The sequence below is a fragment of the Aythya marila genome, assembly GCF_965140915.1.
Source record: "Aythya marila genome assembly, chromosome: 7".
NCBI lineage: Eukaryota > Metazoa > Chordata > Aves > Anseriformes > Anatidae > Aythya > Aythya marila.
Window position 1 is genome coordinate 25,234,693 of NC_139048.1, and position 17,943 is coordinate 25,252,635.

Below are 17,943 nucleotides of genomic sequence, written 5' to 3' on the forward strand. Positions count from 1 at the left end.
ATTCTCTTCTGTGTGGTCTTTTTGTCAACACCTACCCTACAGGTCCCTCAAGGAGAGGAAATAGTCTCAGCAGCAGAAATGTGAATGGACAGAAATTGTCATGCAGGCCCACCAGTCAGTAGCCTCAGACTCCATCATCCTGGCAGCACCTGGATGGGATTTCACTGCATCTCTAGGCAGTAACCAGTCTCTGTGGCCTTCTAACCTGAGTGTTTTCTCAAAAGGATTATTTCACTACCTTAGTTTCCCTCTTGGTAAAACTAGGATGATGTTCTCTTCATAGGATTAGGTGAGGATTAGCTAATGTTTATCAGCGGCTTGCAGATAAAAGTAGTACTTTGTTTACATGTATGTCTTTTAGACTGCGTGGGCTTGATACGTGGCAGTGCTCTGCTCTGCATCTGAAAAACACCTGATCTGGGATACTGCTACAAAATAATTGCATTTTGCAATTTGGAAATTTTCTGCCCTATTCTTTTTTTTTTTTTTTTTTTTTTATCTTTTTGCTTTTATGTATTAGTGTTAATACATAGAATTCACCTGGTCGTGCTAGAAGTTCCAGTAGCATTTGTGGCTCAAGCTGTAAGGGCAATATGAAGTAGAAAGAAGCAGTGCCATCCTTCAAGAGTTATCTTGCTAGACAGAGAGTGAGTACTCACTGTCTCCTGTTACCTTTCCATGCCATATATCCCTAGTTCATGAATTCAAGTATCTGAAACCTGAAATTCACAGTGTTTTGGTTTTTTTTGTTTATTTGTTTTTGTTTTGTTTTGTTTTGTTTTTTTCCTGTTGCTTTTATCAATTCTGAAAATAAGGGCTTTGCAGCAGCTGGAATCAGCTAACAGGCTCGTTGAAGATACATCTTGTTCTTCCATCATGATATTGGCTCTGTGGGGCTTTCTTAGTAACATGAACAGATATGACTCAGAAGACAGAGGGAGAACAACTACGTTGTGTAGGAAGTTAAAAAATACTTTTTACCATTTTTTTGGCCAGCACCACAGCCAAGCTGCGCTGCCTATATTTTATTTTTTTTTAAACCCTTCTTGACAGCCTTTGGAACTTGAGCTGGTATCCTGAATTGATCTTAAACAATCAGCCTGAAATCCAAGAGAGAATAAAACACATGTTCTCAACAGCCAGTTTTTCCTTTCAGGAGGGTTGTGCTACTGCAGAGCTGCAAGGATGGTGTGTGTGTGTGGAGACACGAGCAGGAGCAAGTCTGTGGAGCAGCTTTTACCCCGCAGGCAATAAAGAGGGACACAAAACATGGAGTTTTAAATGCTGTAATTCCTAGTTTTCATGGCACTGAACTGCAAGCTGCTAGTGCAAATGTATTTATGTTACTATAAATAAGATTAGATGAGCTGTTGCATGCATTTATTATTTGAATTTGACCAAATTTGTACAATTTGGCTTCTTTTGCTTTCTTCCATAGAGAGCTATACATGTGGGCTCTAAGCAGGAAGAAAATGTAGTAGAAAACTTGTTCTCAGAGTATAAGACGACACGAGAAGTGTGCAGTGAAAAAAATAATCACACTTTCCTGGAGCTGTTGTAAATACCCGTTCTTCCTTCTCATTGAAGGCCCAGGCAGTGCTCTCGATCTGTTCCTTGTTGCCTTCATCCTTGTTCCTTCTGTTTCTGTTGCTCTCGAGGCTCCCTTTGTCTCTTCCTCCACCCTCCTGTTTTCAAAATTACTTCAGTCTATTCCCCTTAGAGAAAATTTCCTAACACTTGGCTGCAAACCCCTTCTTTCTTTCAAGCCCTTCAAGTAACCAGCTCCTTCCAGAAAACATTCCTGAGTTAATTTCCCTGAGAAATTTTTGCCCATGCCTTCTTGTTTTGAACTTTTATTGCGTTTCTTTCAAGTTCCTTGTGGAAGGAGCAAGTTCTTCTGTGCTTGCAGAAGGCCGTTTATGTAGTCCCTAGGCAATAAATAGCCAGGCACAGTCTGCAGGCAATAATTGCATCTCTGCCGACATTTCTGAGTCCTTATCTCTCTCCAACGTAGTACCTTCTGCTCCCGTTTTTCTTGGTTTTGACTCTCTGGTTTAGTCCCTTGCACAAGTAATCTGTTAGTACACGTCACAAAAATTAAATCATCATCTGTTGAACTAATTCAAAAGCAGTTGTTAATGCATAGAGGGAAAGCTAAGTTCTGTACAGTGCACTTAAAACGGTGCCTTTCAGTAAAAGGATCAGATGGGTAGTCTGTAATATAAGGGATTCAGCCTTCTTGCCACTAAAAGTGTTTACAGCATTTCCCAACAACTTCAGTAGGAGCAGGAGTTGATCCAAGATGGCTCTGACCAAGAACAGACAGTTTTATTTACCATCTGCTTGGGTAGCATCTTGCTGTGTGTTTTGTAGTAATATTTGGTGATCTGGTGTCCGTTTTGATTCCTTTTATCCAGATGTTCCGCGAACACAAACCAGACTCGGTTGCTATTTAGATAGGATGTTTGCTCAGTGCTGATACACACTGCTGCTTTTCTGCAGGCTGTTAACAGAAACACTGTCCTTGTGGAAAGCTCTGCAGAATTAGTGGGGTTTGAGGGCTGGGGAAATCCTTTACGTCCCTTGCTGCTCTCCCTCCTCCTCCCCCTTCTCCTTGCTAGACTCACTTCACTTTCAGCTTCCGAAGGTGAAAATCTTACCCTGGTAATGTCTTGTGGGTATTTCTGTCTTGGATAAACAACATCTTTTGTAGGCTCTATTGGTCGTGTCAGGTTGTATTCTAGTCGTTTTCCCAGAAAAACCCCGAGGAGTCGCATACAATTGATCTGAAATGGTTTCCTATTTGCATTCGCCGCTAATGCTGTGTGGAATTGTTTAAGCACTCAAATTATATTTAAAAAAAAAAAAATCATTCTTTTGCACTGCTCTGTTGCTCTGAACAGTTTTGCTGTAGGAAATCGACCCTAAAACCGCGTTCCTTGTGTCATTAGGACCGTCTCATTTTCTCTGTCGCCCTGGTCCTGCCCCTGCAAGGTTGGCGACGGGCTGGGAGCCTCTCGCTGCAGCGTGGCGCAGGAGAGAAGCGCTCGGCTGCGCGGCATCCATGCTGCGCCGTCTGCCTCGTCCTGCCTCCCGGCCCGTTCGCCTTTTCAGTGGCTGAGCCAATATGTCAACGAGAGGGGAGGGAGGCTTAGCAGAGCTGCCTGAGGAATTGATTCTCCTCTGCCTCCGCGAGCAGCCTGTGTGCACGCAGCAGCGCACGGTACGGCTCTACACAATACCCAGCTAATGCCCTCGTCAGCAGCTTCCAGGGGAAGAGCAGTGCTGGAAAAAATAATAGCGGGCCTCTGCAAGCCATAGAGAATGCACAGACCGGAGCTAAATTTGGAAAGCTAAAGCTTATTTCATGCAAGATTATTAGAATTATTTGGGTTTCCAAATGCGTGCTTGCACGCATGTATGTATCGTTGGCCAGCTTTTCCACGTGACTCTGCTGGATCCGAATGCAGTTGTTATTTATAGATGGCAGGAGCAGGGATGGCATTATCTTGTAGCACTCTGGTCCTGAAATTATGGCACTTGTGTGCGGGGAGAGGGGGCCAGCTGCCCTCTGAGAACTGCGGCAGGCTGCTCTCCTGTAAGTGTCTCTGTGATGCGACAGTCACAAGTAACCCTTTCCCTCTCCCCCATTTTTCGTATTTTCAGACAGAGGAAAGAAAGGTTTTGAAAAATCACTGTGGGCTGTGATTTGTACTGCCTTCTACCCCGAGTGCATGGAGAAAGCAATTAGCCATGTTCATGTTTTTACCTGTTCCGTAGATAATCTCCTTCCACCTATGTGAAAAACAAACATTCCCCAGCAGACAAAGAAGCAGCGATTTCTGATCTGTCTGAGGCTAATGTTCTCGTTTAGGTGCTAACTAAAACCAGCCTGATGCTGACATGGGCTGCCTGCTTGTAGTGCTGCCAAGGTGGCCAGGGTGTGCAGGAGCAGCGATGCCGTGCCGTGCCGTGCCATGCTGTGTCGTGCTGTGCCTTCAGACAGCGCCTGTGCACAGGAGCAGCTGCCTGGCCCCTGCCTCTGCGGCGTGCCGGGGCCCTGCTGCTGGGGCCAGGCCCTGAGCTGCATCAGGGAATTGATCGAGCTGGAAACAAGCAGACACAATCAGACCAAACAAGAACTGTCTGCAGGAAAAAAAAAAAAAAAAAAAAAAAAAAAAGCTCCGATGAGATGCCCGGTCAGGTTCACGGGGTGGTCACACAGACAGATGCTTCAGCGCAGCTGGGAGCGCGCCAGCACGGCAGGGCACAGGCACGGGCAGCAGAAGCCAGGATGGACACCTGAAGGCAGCGCTGCTGCTGCTGCTGCTGCTGAGCACTTGGTGCCATGAAAATATGATCAAAATGATCTGAAGATCAGGGTAGGTTCATTTAGGTGCTGAATCCAGTTTCTTATTTTATGCCAACTGTAGTTCTCTGTGCAGCTCTAATTGTAACAGAGCATAGCTGAGTTTTGCGTTATGGGTACTAAATAAAACAAGTGCAGTGCATGTTCTATCTTAAAGGATATCAGAATACCTCAATGAGAGCATCTGTGGCTTAAAGTCTGCTCCTTTAATACAGCAATGATTAAGGTGAGAAACAAAAAATGAATTCAGCAGGTGATTGTCATGTATTTTAAATTTTAATTTAATTGTATTGTTGCGGTATCAGTGATAATCTAAGGCTATAATCATTGTAAGGTTTGTAGGGAGAGGCAACATCTATTGTATGAACAATTAACACAGCTAGAAGAAACAAACTTTCAGGTGCACAAGCCCATCTTTTGTTCAAAATAGTTACCAGGTTCGCAGTGCAGCTTGGGAACAATTATGTGGGATTTAACCTTGGCATGTTAATTAAACGTTAATTCACAAGGCTGCTCTCATGAAAAGATCCTTGGTACAGGAAGAGCAGAACAGGTTGCTAGTAAAGGGAAGGTGACAAAGTTTGCAGGGCTGGTGGGATGTAGAAAACGAGAAGTAATGACACTGTTAGAAAACGCAGGCATTAACTGGGAAACATGGCCTGTTTGAAATTGCAGTACTTGCACACATTGGTCTGCTCTGTGTTGTCAGAACAGAAATAATTAAATTAAAAACTCTTGTGGGCTGTTTCTTTTTGTTCATGTCCTTAACTATTTCCATGTTAATCACGTAGAGATTATTTTATATGCAGCTGTATTATTTTCGAAAAGAAAAGCAAAATAAATGGATGCACCCAGGGTGCTTTCAGCTTATTTCTGTTCAAATACTAAAGTTTGTATAATGTGAAAAATGGTCCTGCCACCCCCAACTTTGAAAAAAAAACTTCTTTTTTTCCTGCTGTAACGCTTAAAGAAAAGTTGGCAAATATTGTATTAAACTAATCAAGTACAAATCTGAGGACACCTGATAAAACATTCTTTTACCATAAAGATGTAAAATAATGTAAAATTAAAGTTCAGAGCGAGACTGCAAAACCAAGAAGCAAAAGTGCCTAAAATAGCTTTTGGTCCTCCTCAGAAGTTCTGGCTGTGCAATGTTAACTTTGGAAACATGTTTCTGCTATAAATTTTGGTTGTGTGGTTTTTGTAGTTTTTTTTTTTCCCTCCTTGAAAGCCTCTCCAGATGTTTTACAGTTGTTGTTTGAAAATGTTCCATGGCAGGCATTGAGAATGCGGGCACAGAGCAGTGACCCCTTGATGTGGCGCTTGTTGTTTTTCCTTGCAAAGAAAGGAAGGTGTCTGATCCTCTCTGTGCTGGGAGCCGGCCGGTCACAGGCAGTGTGACCTTCAGCACATCACCTGTACTCAGTGTCTTTCATCTCCAGAACTTAGCCAGCAAGCCATGTGTCCGGAGGGCCGCTTCTGCAACCTTCTTTAGGAGCTTCCTGCTCTGTAACTGACATGTTAAGTATTTTTATATCTTCTTGTCTTTTTGCAGTAATAATAAATACAATCCAGATATAAACACTTCTCAGATGGGAGCTATTTGATCGAAATTCCTGTGTTCGTATTCATAGATTCATTGGACTGTAAAAGACTTCAAAAAATCATCGGTGCCATTCCCTCATAGCTGAAGAATTGCCAATGCCCTTCTCACCGGTTGCTTCTCTGACCTGGTCTCAGCATCTCCAGTCATGGAGCCTCCTCAGCTGACCCCATTATCGTGAGGAGGGTGGTCCTGGCACCTAACTTGTGTCTTTTCTGTCTCTTGGCAGTTTAAGTAGCTTATTCTTTGGCTCTTCTGCTGCAGATACGGATAAGGCATTGTTACTCTGCTGATGGAAATACTGCTCTCAACATCCCCACATCTTAAATACACAAGCCTACTCCACACAATCTTTTCTTGCAGGTTCTGTTGATAATTTTCTCCCTGATCACTCATGACTTTTATTCCCATTCTGTGGAGGTACATTGCTGTCAAATTAGAGAGAAAGGAGAACCTGGCGCCTCTCAGACTATGCCACCACTCAGGCAGCCAGGGCAGCTGTTGGACTTTCCTGCAGCAGGGCAGCACTGCTGAGCCCCTGCACAGCTGCTGCCCTCGGCTCCATTTCTGAGAACTCCTGATGTGGAGGCTTTCCTCACCCTGTTGTTCTGAAGGTGTGCAGTGTCATACTTTGTACTTGTTCCTGTTGAACGTAGTTTCAGACTACTTCTCCAACTTGTCAAGATCATTTTAACATCTTAATTCTGCAGTGAACCAATACTCCTTTCCATCTTGTGCCACCCTGACTATGCTCAGTTTTATTACTGGCCGTTGATTTAATATAAGCTTAAGTTACCAGCCATTCTGTGTTTTGTTCAGCTGACCTTATTTCCCCTGTCTATTTGTAACAAAGTCATGTAAGTTAGAACTGAAGCCTCAGTAAAATCAAGCTAAATGATATCTACCTTGCTCTCAAGATCCCTTGTTTGCTAGCGTAAAAAAAAGTACAGAAGTGTGAGATATTTTTTTTCTGACAAATCCGGTTTGTTTTTTACTCTTTTTTTACTTTCATCTTAGTTCTTTAGAATTATTTGGGTTATTTTTCCCCAATAGGAAACTGAATCTCTAATTCTGCAGTTCTTCCCCTTGTTTGTTTTTTTTTTTTTCAAAGCACTCTCTAGATTTTCCTTATTCCAGTCTTCCGTCATCTTACTGACTATGCATGGATTCCCTGCATTGAAACTCTGCTTAAATGACTCTGGTATTTTATCTTTGTAAGCAACTTTCATTGTTTGTCCTAGTGTTAGTTAGCTCAGAATTTGTTTACAGTACTAATTGGAGAGCTCAGGATGGATTAAGGGAAACGGAGCCCCTCACCTCTGGGTCACCACTGTGAATCCAGCCTAAGATGGGTTGGATTGAGTCACTTCCACTTTTCAGCTGCTCGTGTTAGGTGTGAAATCTGTGCATGACGAGAACTGGCATTACCAAATAAAAGCACACAGCGGTAATGAAAGACGCTGTTGTTTGAAACCAGAGCAGTGAAGCCCACAATTGGATGAGTAAGAAAACGAGCAGTCTAATGCCATTCGAGTGCATTTCTTTTGGAAAGCCGTATTCAAGATTCACTTGCTGGTGGCCTTTCACTGGCTTTGTCTTCTCTTTATAATGGTTCGTGCTTTCAGATGTAGCAACCTGGGTACAGCTTAGCCTAAATGAGTTGCTTATGTATTTTATCTGGAGCTGTACAGCGTGTTTAGTGCTTGCCAAATCGAGCCATTGTTGCTACGCTTTGTGATGTATTACTTTAAAGTTAATGTAGTGAATCTGGTAAGATGCTCTGCCAAGTTTTGGCAAGTGCAGAAGGAAATTGGGAAATCCCAGTTCCACTGAAGTCATGGGATAAGGATAGCACTATTCAAATCTGTGTCTCCAGCATGTCCTGTTCCAGTTGGCAAGAGCTTTGGGGAAAACCTATATATATGTGCGTGTGTCTTGGGAGGCATTTGTGAAGAGCTGAAGATGTGCCAAGGCAAGCTGGACCCATCCTGGAGACCAGGCTTGTGCACTGCGTCGTTCTCATGCAGCAGCCTTCAGAGCACATGCTAGGTAATGCCCAGGTTTACTCTAAGCGTATTATTCAATAAAACCTCTGTTAATTAATTTGATATTACGGCTGGTTTAATTGGGCAGTCCCCAAGTTATCTGTTTTGCTAAAAACCTGTGCGGTGTGTGTTTCGTTTTTTAATACTAATCCATAACTGCATTACAGAGCGAAGCTTGGTGTTCCTGCAGGGCACAGCTCTGGCTTTGGTAATCAGGGCAACAGTGGTGACAAAGGACATGACTCTGAGGGTAGTGGTGAAAGCCTGTATTGTATACTGTTCCTCAGTGCTGAATCATTGCTGCTCTTCACGTCCCCCTCGGGGTTAGTGGGTGCCCCCCGCTGCTCAGGGGAATTGGGTGCTGCGCAGTTCCCCGCACACTTCTAAAAACCATGTCCACTTGAGGGTGGTACTGAAGGCACGACTCTTCTCACTGCTCCACTGGTGGAGCAGTTTTCTGTTGGTACTTTTTAACTCCGGATAAATCAGTTTAATCCAACCCATTTACTTGGACTTCGCAGGCTGATTCTGCCTGATGGAGAAGAAGAGCGAGCACAGCCCTCAGCTGCTCCAGAAAAGAAGCCAGCTGGGGTGCTAGCCTCCTGGGACGAGGTGGGAGCTAACACCTGGGAGCAAGCCCTGGCTGTGTGCCCTGGGCATCTGCTGGCAGCCTGAGCCCCGGGCCTGCGAGGAGGGCTGGGCGCCTGGGGAGCACCGCGGGAGGAGAGCCCGCGCCGAGCAGCCAGGCTGTTGAAAAATTACTGCTTCTGCTGTGTAATTGGCATTATGTGCGCTTCCTTTGTGCTCTTGGCATTGAGGCAGACAGGGAGCAGAAGCCTGTGTAATGACAGGGGTAGGGCTTGTCTGTCGGAGGGCTGGGACGTGTAGCAGTAACTTGGAGGAGCTGAGAGGAGGGGAAAGCACCCATACTCTGTTTTGGTGGGTAGTTACACCCTGTTTCCTTCGTGGCCTTGCTTTCCTGCCCTGACGGACTAGCTGACACGTTAGTCAGCCACTGCCAGGCTCTGCTCAAGTGCACAAGGGGGAGAGCTGCAGGAAAATGAGTCCTTGGAGTAGTTGGGGTGAGCAGTTCCTCTCCTCTCTCTCTATTTCCTAGCTCCGTAAAGGTGCAAATGGCCTTTAAAATAAGAGGAAATCAGCCAATCTACTGTTTCCCAAGACTGTGAACAAAGATCCCATCCTTTTAATACAATTGGAGTTTTTTTTCTAATATTACAGCACATTGAGCTGTAATATTCATTGAGCTGTAATTGAACCAGTTAACATTTCTTTTTTTTTTTTTTTCCAAACAGTATATATTCTGCATTATCCTGTGTGAAAAGAATGACATTCCTAAATAACCAAGGCAATATTTATTTCCCCTCCTTTCCTTTTATTTTCTTCATTGCTTTCCTTCCCACCCCATCAAATTATCTCACAGGATGATTTATAAAAATTGTACTGAGATTGCAGCCTATACAGCAAAGGATACAAAGCCCTGGGCAGCTCTGTATTCCCTTCACATGGAATTCTTCGTTTAAGAAATACAAATTTGTTTCCAAAAGCAATATAAAATTAAGGGATATGATCTGGGAAAAAAGGCTGGATTTTCTGACTTAGGCTTTAAAAAATGTTTTCAGCCCGGTGCATTTCATTCTGAGATAGAACAGCAAGCCAGCGAGGTGGTGCTGAATAGAGAGTTCTCCAAGTCAGACTCATCCTTTTTCCCTAATATTTTCATTGCAGTGAGTAAGAAATACGGGTCTGCCAGTCTGCCTATTGAACTATCTACTGCAGCTTAACTGCAGCAAGAAAACGGTAATCCTATTGTGCTCCTCCAGCAGCCTCCTGGGAAGCAGAAGGCATTGAAATTACTGAGCTGTTGTCCTATCCCCTCCTCACCTGTCTTCCTAGCTGTAAATATAGTGTCTGCCTGTAAATAACAGTTTGCTGCACCTTTAAGCGCGTTCCCTAACAAGAGGCGGTGATTTACTGAGGTGATAAGCTGTAACTAATACTAGGGTATCATAATAGGTAAATAGATTAACACCATGCTTCTCTGTATTTTGCTTTCTAGGGAGCCCACTGGCTCATTCGCTCCCAGATGCTTACTGCAGCACTTCGCAGTGCGCCGAGTTAACTCAGTGGGTTACCGGGCTGTAGCTATCGACGGCGGTGTGTGTGCGGCTAATGAAACGCATTAGCGGATCTATCGGGCAGCATTGATTGCTTAGCCTATTTGCCTTTCCCTTTCTGTTCCCTCGCCCAAAAAGGATTATAACGGGCTATGCCCAGTGTTCAATGCCAGGGCCGTAAGCTGCCCTTCAGGACGTGTCGCCATCGTCCGTCATGTAATTGCTGCTGTGTGAGCGCAAGTACGCCGCCAGCCTTTGTCGTCAAGAAGTCAGAAACCACGCAGGCAGCCTGGGCATGACGTGTGGGCCTCCCTCACCTCGAGCCAACGCTGTCTGCCCTTCGCAGGGCTCTGCCGACGTGCTCTCTCTGCCACCTCGCCGGGGCCGTGGTACGGGCTGATGGGTGCTCCCTGCCTTCGCCAGCCGCGCCACCGAGTGTCTGGTGGAGGTCTCTGCTTTGACGCCGTGTGACAGGTTTTCAGCACAAAAGGACCCTAGCAGGAAATGAACAATGCTTGGGGGAGCGTTGCCAGTCCTCATAATGGTGCCGCACATCTTGTGATATTTGGCACATTCCTAAATACCTGGCTCCTGGAGGCGGGGGATTAAATAACGATTGCTTCCTTCCTCTTTGAAGCAAAGCTTAGCTCTGTGGTTGCAGAGAAATGCTTGAAATGTCACTCGAGCTGAAGGGAAAAAAAATCTTCTGCCTTCCGATCCTCCCTGTCCCCAGGCCCCCAGAGTGTAGACTGCAGTGTTCATCTATGGTTTCTCAGTGAAAGTGTTTACAAGTATGGGAGGCATCCAGAGGCTGTAGTGTGGCTGGCTCTGGGTATGTGGGAGGATTTATCAGTGTTATGGGGAGAGGTGGGTCCCGTTCTGCACTGAGGCACTCATGTGCTTTCACTCCTCTTTAGGGAAAGGAGAAACAAAGATGGGGCTGGGTGCAGGAAGCTGAATACCTCAGAATGAGCTTCTTTTTTCTGCTTCCTTAGGAGACCTCGTTGGCTATTTGTGATTGAAATTGCTTTTATTTTTAATCTTTGTTTTTCTCTATTTCACAAGTGCAAAAGCAGAGGCTGCTCATTTCTGTGTTGGTTTCCTAACATAGTCATTGTTAGCAAATCGGTATTGATTTATTCCTACGAAAATACATCAACGTTTGAAGTAAAATCCAATCCCATTAAGAATGATACAGGTCTTCCAAATGGAGAAAAGTAGGTCAAATATTGCACCAATCAACCCAGAGCATGTTCCTTTAAGCAAAATAAATGTGTGAATACACTTAAACTGTCAGCATGTCATTTGATTGCCATTATTATGCGTCTTTTGGCATGAGCTGGCAAAGCCCTCTGCGACTGAACGCTGGTTGAAAATGTCAGCTCTGGTGTGTTAACCGGGCTGTGTTTTACATTTGTATTTTGCACAGGGGGAAAGGGGGTGCACGCTTAAATAAATCTTGGCCCCCCCCGCAACAGTTGACTCCAACTTACGCAGGAGAGCTCCGCTATTGTATGCAAGGGGCATTGTAGCAATGCAGCACAGGAACACGATTTAAATCTGATCATTAAAGTGCCGCAGCGAGAGGCTGTGAGAGACGGTGTGGATGGTCCATCTGCAAAATCTGTGCTCCTGGTTTACAAGGAGGAGGGGTGGAGGGGGGAGAAAAAGCAGCTGCTTGGCTGTGCTATGAGAGGGAGAGACTGACTGTTGGCACCATCTGTAGCTGTCCTTTGTGCTTGCTGCTTTATCTGTTCATTATAGTATGATACTGAATTTCTCGTGCTTTGAGTGTAAATGAGTTGAGATGTGCCCAATACTGTCAGCATAAAAAGCAGTAACTAAGTACGCTAAAGATGAATAGCGTAATCTGTAAATTCATTTTGAGTTTGTTTCATCTGACTTGAATAGCACAGGAAGTGATGTTCTCCAGAAGGCAGCTGTACCAGATGTGGGGGTATATCCTCACCCTGCCAGCCAGCGCCGGTGGAGGTGGATGGGGTAAGGAAGAGGGAGGGCAGCGTGGCATTTCAGGTGAATGGGAGCAGGATCATTCGGAGGGTCCTTGCTCCGGCTGGGGCAGGGGGATGCCCAGGGGCTGGTGGCTCTGGACTCGGCTGCGCACAGCTCCGTCTGCATTCCGTGCACAAACACCGGCGCTGGGAAGAGAGCGATTATTATACATGGTACATGAGTCGAAACGTCCTGGGGAAGGAAAGGTTAAACCTCTCAGTAATGAGTGCTGTGATAGGGATGAGTAAATTCATTGCATTTTATACCTGCAGTCTCTTAGTTTGTCAAAAACACGAGCCCTCTCCAGATAACTTGTAGAATGTAACTGTCTGGCTTATCTTGAGGACCTCTTTGTTCTTTGGCACTTTACATTTCACCTTTATAAACGCGTCTGTTAGATATTAGTAATAATAATAACTCATTAATATCTTTTCTTATCTCCACCTCGCTGAAGCAGTGCTATCTTTTTGGCATATTCCTTTTCCAGAAGTTGCTCTGCTTTTTTTTCAAAGCAGGTATGGCCTTTGTTTGCGGATTCATGTCCTCAGCCCCATTAGGTTGTTGTTATCTTTTTTCTCAAGTGCATATATGTGTACAGAAGGAGCAGCTCCCTCCGCATCAGAGCCACGGCTAAGATGGACGGTTTCCATTTGACACTGCAGTAATTACACTCAGCTGTGGCAGTGCTCAGCATGCCCTGTTACCCTGACATGGCTGCGTTCACTGTTCGGCAGTGCACTTGGTTCGCTCTGCTCAGCACCCGAGCGGCCGGAGCGTGCGTGAAGACGCTCGGCCAGGCAGCGATTTTCATCCGGGCGGCTGGAAAAGGGGGAGGGGGCCTTTGTCACTGCCACATTAGTAATGATATGCCAGGGATAAAAGGTGAGCATAATTTGATCAAATGCTTGTTGACAGATTCCTTGGCTAATAGAGAAGCAGCTTAGACTGACACTCGGTGCTGGAGCATTTCACACATCTCGGGGGAGCGCTCCCTGTGGGCTAAGTGTGAGGCTGACAATTTCGAAGTGGCCGTGTTGAGTTACATAAAGGAGCGGTGTCCCCTTTTTGTCATAGCAGTGCTCCGAACTGCTTCCTGAAACACCGCTCTTGACCTTCTGCCTGATAAATGCAATGAGTTCACTGCATCTCCTTTGTCCAGACACAGGAACGGTCTGGATTTAACTGTTTTTCTTGTGGCCAGTAAACTTAAGAAATTTCAGTTGTTTCTCAAACTGAAAAATCATATTTGCAGGCATTCTTGGCAAAACACTTTTTTTTTCCTTGCAAATACGACTTTACAATTAGTCCCTTGGGAATTTGCTCTAAGTATTTGTTGACAGTACCTCTGAGTATCTACTGAGAAAAGAAGGTGGTTGCTACCAGTGGTTTGCTACTGCTTGGAATTTTGTTACTAGGTTAAAAGATAACTATCGGGAAAAAAAAAAAAAAAGAAGAAATGAAAATAAAAGCCTGAATTTTAGATAATTCTTCATTTGTCTCTTAAATCTGCAAGCTTAAAATTACACTGAGAGCTCTCTTCCTTAAACCGCTGTGGCAGTTTGTTTCTGAGGAGCCTTCTGGTTCTCACCTGCTAGCACAATCTGTTGGCTTGTGTTCGGTTTACATCACCCTAGGAAAGCACTTAGTTTAAAAAAAAAATAAATACAAAGCATTTTATTGTTAGGAAGTTTTTGCAAAGCAGACTTGGAAGAATGAAAAACCCCAAGCACTTCCCCTTGGGGATGTTTCTGCAGCTCCAGAACCGAGTGCAATTTGTCTGCGCCTCGTCTGGTGAAGCCCTTCCCCGCGCCATACCTTAGCGACATTTTGCCCAAGCCACTGTGGTCCTGGGGCTCCACCGGCAGCCCTGTGGCCCGGGGGTGTTACTGGAGGCTGCTGTGCACTTGCTGGAGCCAGACTGCGCTCACAGTTGCTTTCTCAGGCTCTGTTCATTCCAAAGAACATGGGTTTTGTAACAGGGGCTGGTCTTCTCTGACTGAGGGTGCCTAAGGAAAGGCCACATTTTCAGAGATAATGAACCCTTTCATGTCTTCAGAGGGAGTTGCAAGCTTTTAGTCTCTAGGAAATCTCTGCCTATCATCGTTCATAAGCGTGATTTTCCTGTAAGCACAGAAGTACCCTTATTGACCAGAAGATTAGTCACATAATGGAAGCAAGCATTTATGGGTTATGCTGGTTCAAATATAGATCTAAGTGCCTAACTTTTGTATACACACATTAGTGTGGCTGTATTCTCATGTTTATCTATTCAGGACTGGTAGCTAGTAGTTTTGGAAATGAATTCCAGCACATGGGTTTCTCTTCATGCCTCTCCAATTAAGCTTTTGCACAAAAATAGCCCAACAGAAAAGAGATCTTGTTATCCTTTGCTCCCCTCTGTGAATGATGTCTTCTGTATGTTTTTGTTTCATTTCTGTTAGTGTGAAATGAACTCTTCCACGTTTTTTTTCACTCACAACAGCTACCCCATGTCCTTGTGCCTCATCCATTCTCCATCTCTTTGCTGCTTAGCTCAGACGAGTTCTCTCATGCCTCCTGGGCTGCGCAGAATGTTTGTAACTTGTGTAAAAACATTGTAATGATAGTGTAGGGCAATTACAGACTCAATTTGATAGGATAATAATGTGAGTGGTGGATCGTGGATGAGCTTTTCACTCCTGGGGCTTGTCTGTTCAGATTGTGGCTCTTGTTATAGCAGCTTGTGTCTGCACTCAGCTGTACCAGTTACTCCATTGTGCACTTACTGTCATTTTGCTCTGTTTGCACAGCGCTGCTTTCGTCGTGGTGTGAGGAGCTGGGACGGCTCTTGCTGCTTCGCCACCAGAAAAGCCGGCAGAACGATCCTCCAGGGAAGCTACCCATGCAACCCCCCATGAACTCTATGAGCTCCATGAAACCCACCCTCTCTCATAGGTGAGTCTCAGCCCAGTCTGTGGGAGTGGAAGCATGCACAGATATACCACGTGGCAGATGTTTTAACTGAAATGCTTGTTACAGAGGTAGCTAAGGTGTTTTGTGCACTGAACAGTGCAGCAGACAACAGGGGATGTATAATTACAGCACATCCTAAATAAATGCAGTTTTTGTCTTTGCTGTTACCTGGTGCATAGTGGAATGATGCTTCCATCATAAAATCTGTGCTCAGATCAAGTGGGCTTACTTTCAAACTTGAAGCTGTGCCCTAAGGATGAACTTGTACAACATACCTCTCAGCAGACATCTTCCAAATGCGGCTGGCTTTTCTTGAGGTTGTTCTGTTTGTACGTTGTGTTAAAAATGCCGTGCTAGTTTAAAGCACTTGTGTAGTGGGAGTACCCATAGCTGTGAGAATGTCCTACATCACCTTACATCAGATGAGGACCACAAAGTAGTTAATTCAGAAAAAATGGGAGCACTAAAGGGCACTAGAAGAAACCAAGGATGTGAGCTTTAGATTAACAGTTCACACAGAGAAACAGAAATTGTATTTCTTGCTTTCGGAGCTTAGGTCAAGGCAAAAGCTGAGGAGTAAGTGTAGACAGGGTTAAACATTCACTTTATGTTTTATATTTCAGAGTTTTTTTCAAGGCTTACATTCCCACAGCATCACATTAAAGAAATCACAATAGTATAAATTGTTTTTTGTGTAGGGCACTCCCATTAGTAAAGAATTATTACAGTGTAGGTGAGGCTAAATTCCTTGTACCTAGATCTGTGGTAGCATAATATGTCTTGAACGTCCATGTTAGAACGGAGCTTAGGGATTTGACTCATCTTTGTACTAGTGTATTTGCATGTGTGAAATTGTCTTGAAACCACATCTTTTTCCCCCATATGTTGTATTTATGGGAGAACCATGAGAACTCTATGCCTTTTTATTTTAGTACTTGAGAATAAAGACCTTTTTCTAGAATAACTAATACAATATCGCTGACTTTTTGAAGCATCTGCATTGTCACTTTTTTCAGCTGATTATGTAATGACGGATTGTAAACGTGCTTCAAAACAAAAGTAGAAAACCTTCTGTTGTAAAACAATTTTTTACACTTTGGGAGAAGCTTTGCAGAATCTTGGGTGAAATTTAGCAGAGCGGTCAGTCTGCACAAAAACATGTGGTGCAGTATATAAACACTCTGAGGCGTAGTTTTGTAGATTTTAGATGCACAATTCGCACCTGACCTTTTAGCCTGTGTTACCCTGAAGCCCATAAGGTACAGATGAAAGCACTGTCCTACCTCACAGAGGCTGTGTACTGTATTGCTAGATAAGATAGATACAATTCTTTTGTCTTTCATGGCAGTTCTCCCTCAAAACCATGACACGTTAGAGAGCGCAAATACTCTCTCCTGCTAAATGCTCTCTCACTGGCATTTCTGAAATAGCAGCTTACCCAATACTCTAGCTAAGAGTAGAACATCCTGTCTGGTATCAAGCAGTCCCTGTAAGTTTCTCTTGAGTAATGTCCTTGAAATGCTTTACGCAAAATGACGCTGGGAGTTAGCTCTAAATTACTGCTGTTTACCTATGAGATATCCCTCTAGAAACATTATTTCCGTGGCACAACTTCTTATCTATAATAGCTGCAGCAGCATCTTAGGGATTTGAAATACCTGCCAGCCGTGGAGCATCGCTGCTTCCATGTGTACTGTTCTCTCATCTGTAATTTAGCCGTAACTACGACTGCTCAAAGTATCTCAGGTGGTACATTACAATGAGACATCTTGTGGCTCTCCAACTTCTTTTTCCAGCTGGAAGTGTTTATTTTCATGGACATTTTATGATGGGTCTATCAGACAGTAGTGAACTATGAGATAGAGAAGAACTGAGTTTTCTGTTTGCTAAATAGAAGATGAAAAGCACTTAAATATAACCCCAGTGATAAAGCTGTTGGTGAGGCAACATTTGTATATTTTTATTAGATCACATTTGGGTTAAAAGCGTAGTATTAAAGTTCACAGTATATTATCTCTAATTCACAAGGGTTTTGTGTAAATTAGAAAAAAAAAAAAAAAGTTTTGCATTTCCTAGAAGAAACTAATGTAGCTAGCTATTTCAAGTTTTGTAGAAGAATTTGATAGCAAGTTAGAGCAACCAAGAGCATATTCAAGAACTTAGCATAGCTCAACAAAGAGAATATAGGGTATATGACAACTGCTGAACATCACTAGACAGAAAAGAAACTTCCTCTGTCATCAGACTGTCTGGAGTACCTAATGCAGGACTTTCTCTGACATTGCTTTTGCTAGCAACAGAATTACCCAGAACTTCAGTCAGACGCTATAGATTGTCATTGCATGTTACATTGCATACTACAGAATTACAGCTGCATAGTAGTGAAGCTTAAAGAGGCCATGGCTATTTAAAGTAAATTCTGACTCAAGAATGTATCATAAGAGTTGAAATCTAAGGATTTGTATTTAAGAAACTGGGGGCACATACATTGGAAGGAGTTCAGGTTTGGTCTAGTTTTAGGGTAACCTTTTATTTTGAAAAAGTGAATGGAGGAGTGGGAGAAAACTGAGGTAGACAGGTCAAGGAGGGCTTTGGTAGCAATGTTATTGGTCAGATGGACACTTAGTGAGAGCAGAATGTAAGCCATGTAAGGATTTGCACATGTGCAAAAAATGCTTTCAAAGTAAAGACTGCCTTGTGCTAATTTATTTTTAAATTTAGCCTTTCATTAACAGAGTGATTGAGTGTTAAATAAGTACGCAAGTTGCATATAGAACAAAAATTCAATGAAATACCTACTTTATAATGCCAGATGGTTGGTTAGAC

General features: G+C 43.8%; 1 protein-coding gene across 7 annotated transcripts in view; it reads left to right on the forward strand.

The window, feature by feature from the left end:
- ZMIZ1 (zinc finger MIZ-type containing 1) overlaps window positions 1-17,943 on the forward strand; it is a 347,031-nt gene that overhangs the window by 278,594 nt on the left and 50,494 nt on the right. For all 7 annotated transcript variants that reach the window (XM_082764519.1, XM_082764518.1, XM_082764522.1 and 4 more), the window contains one exon: window positions 14,955-15,099. In XM_082764519.1, coding sequence (XP_082620645.1) covers window positions 14,955-15,099 — 145 coding nt within the window. The remainder of the gene's footprint in view (window positions 1-14,954; window positions 15,100-17,943) is intronic.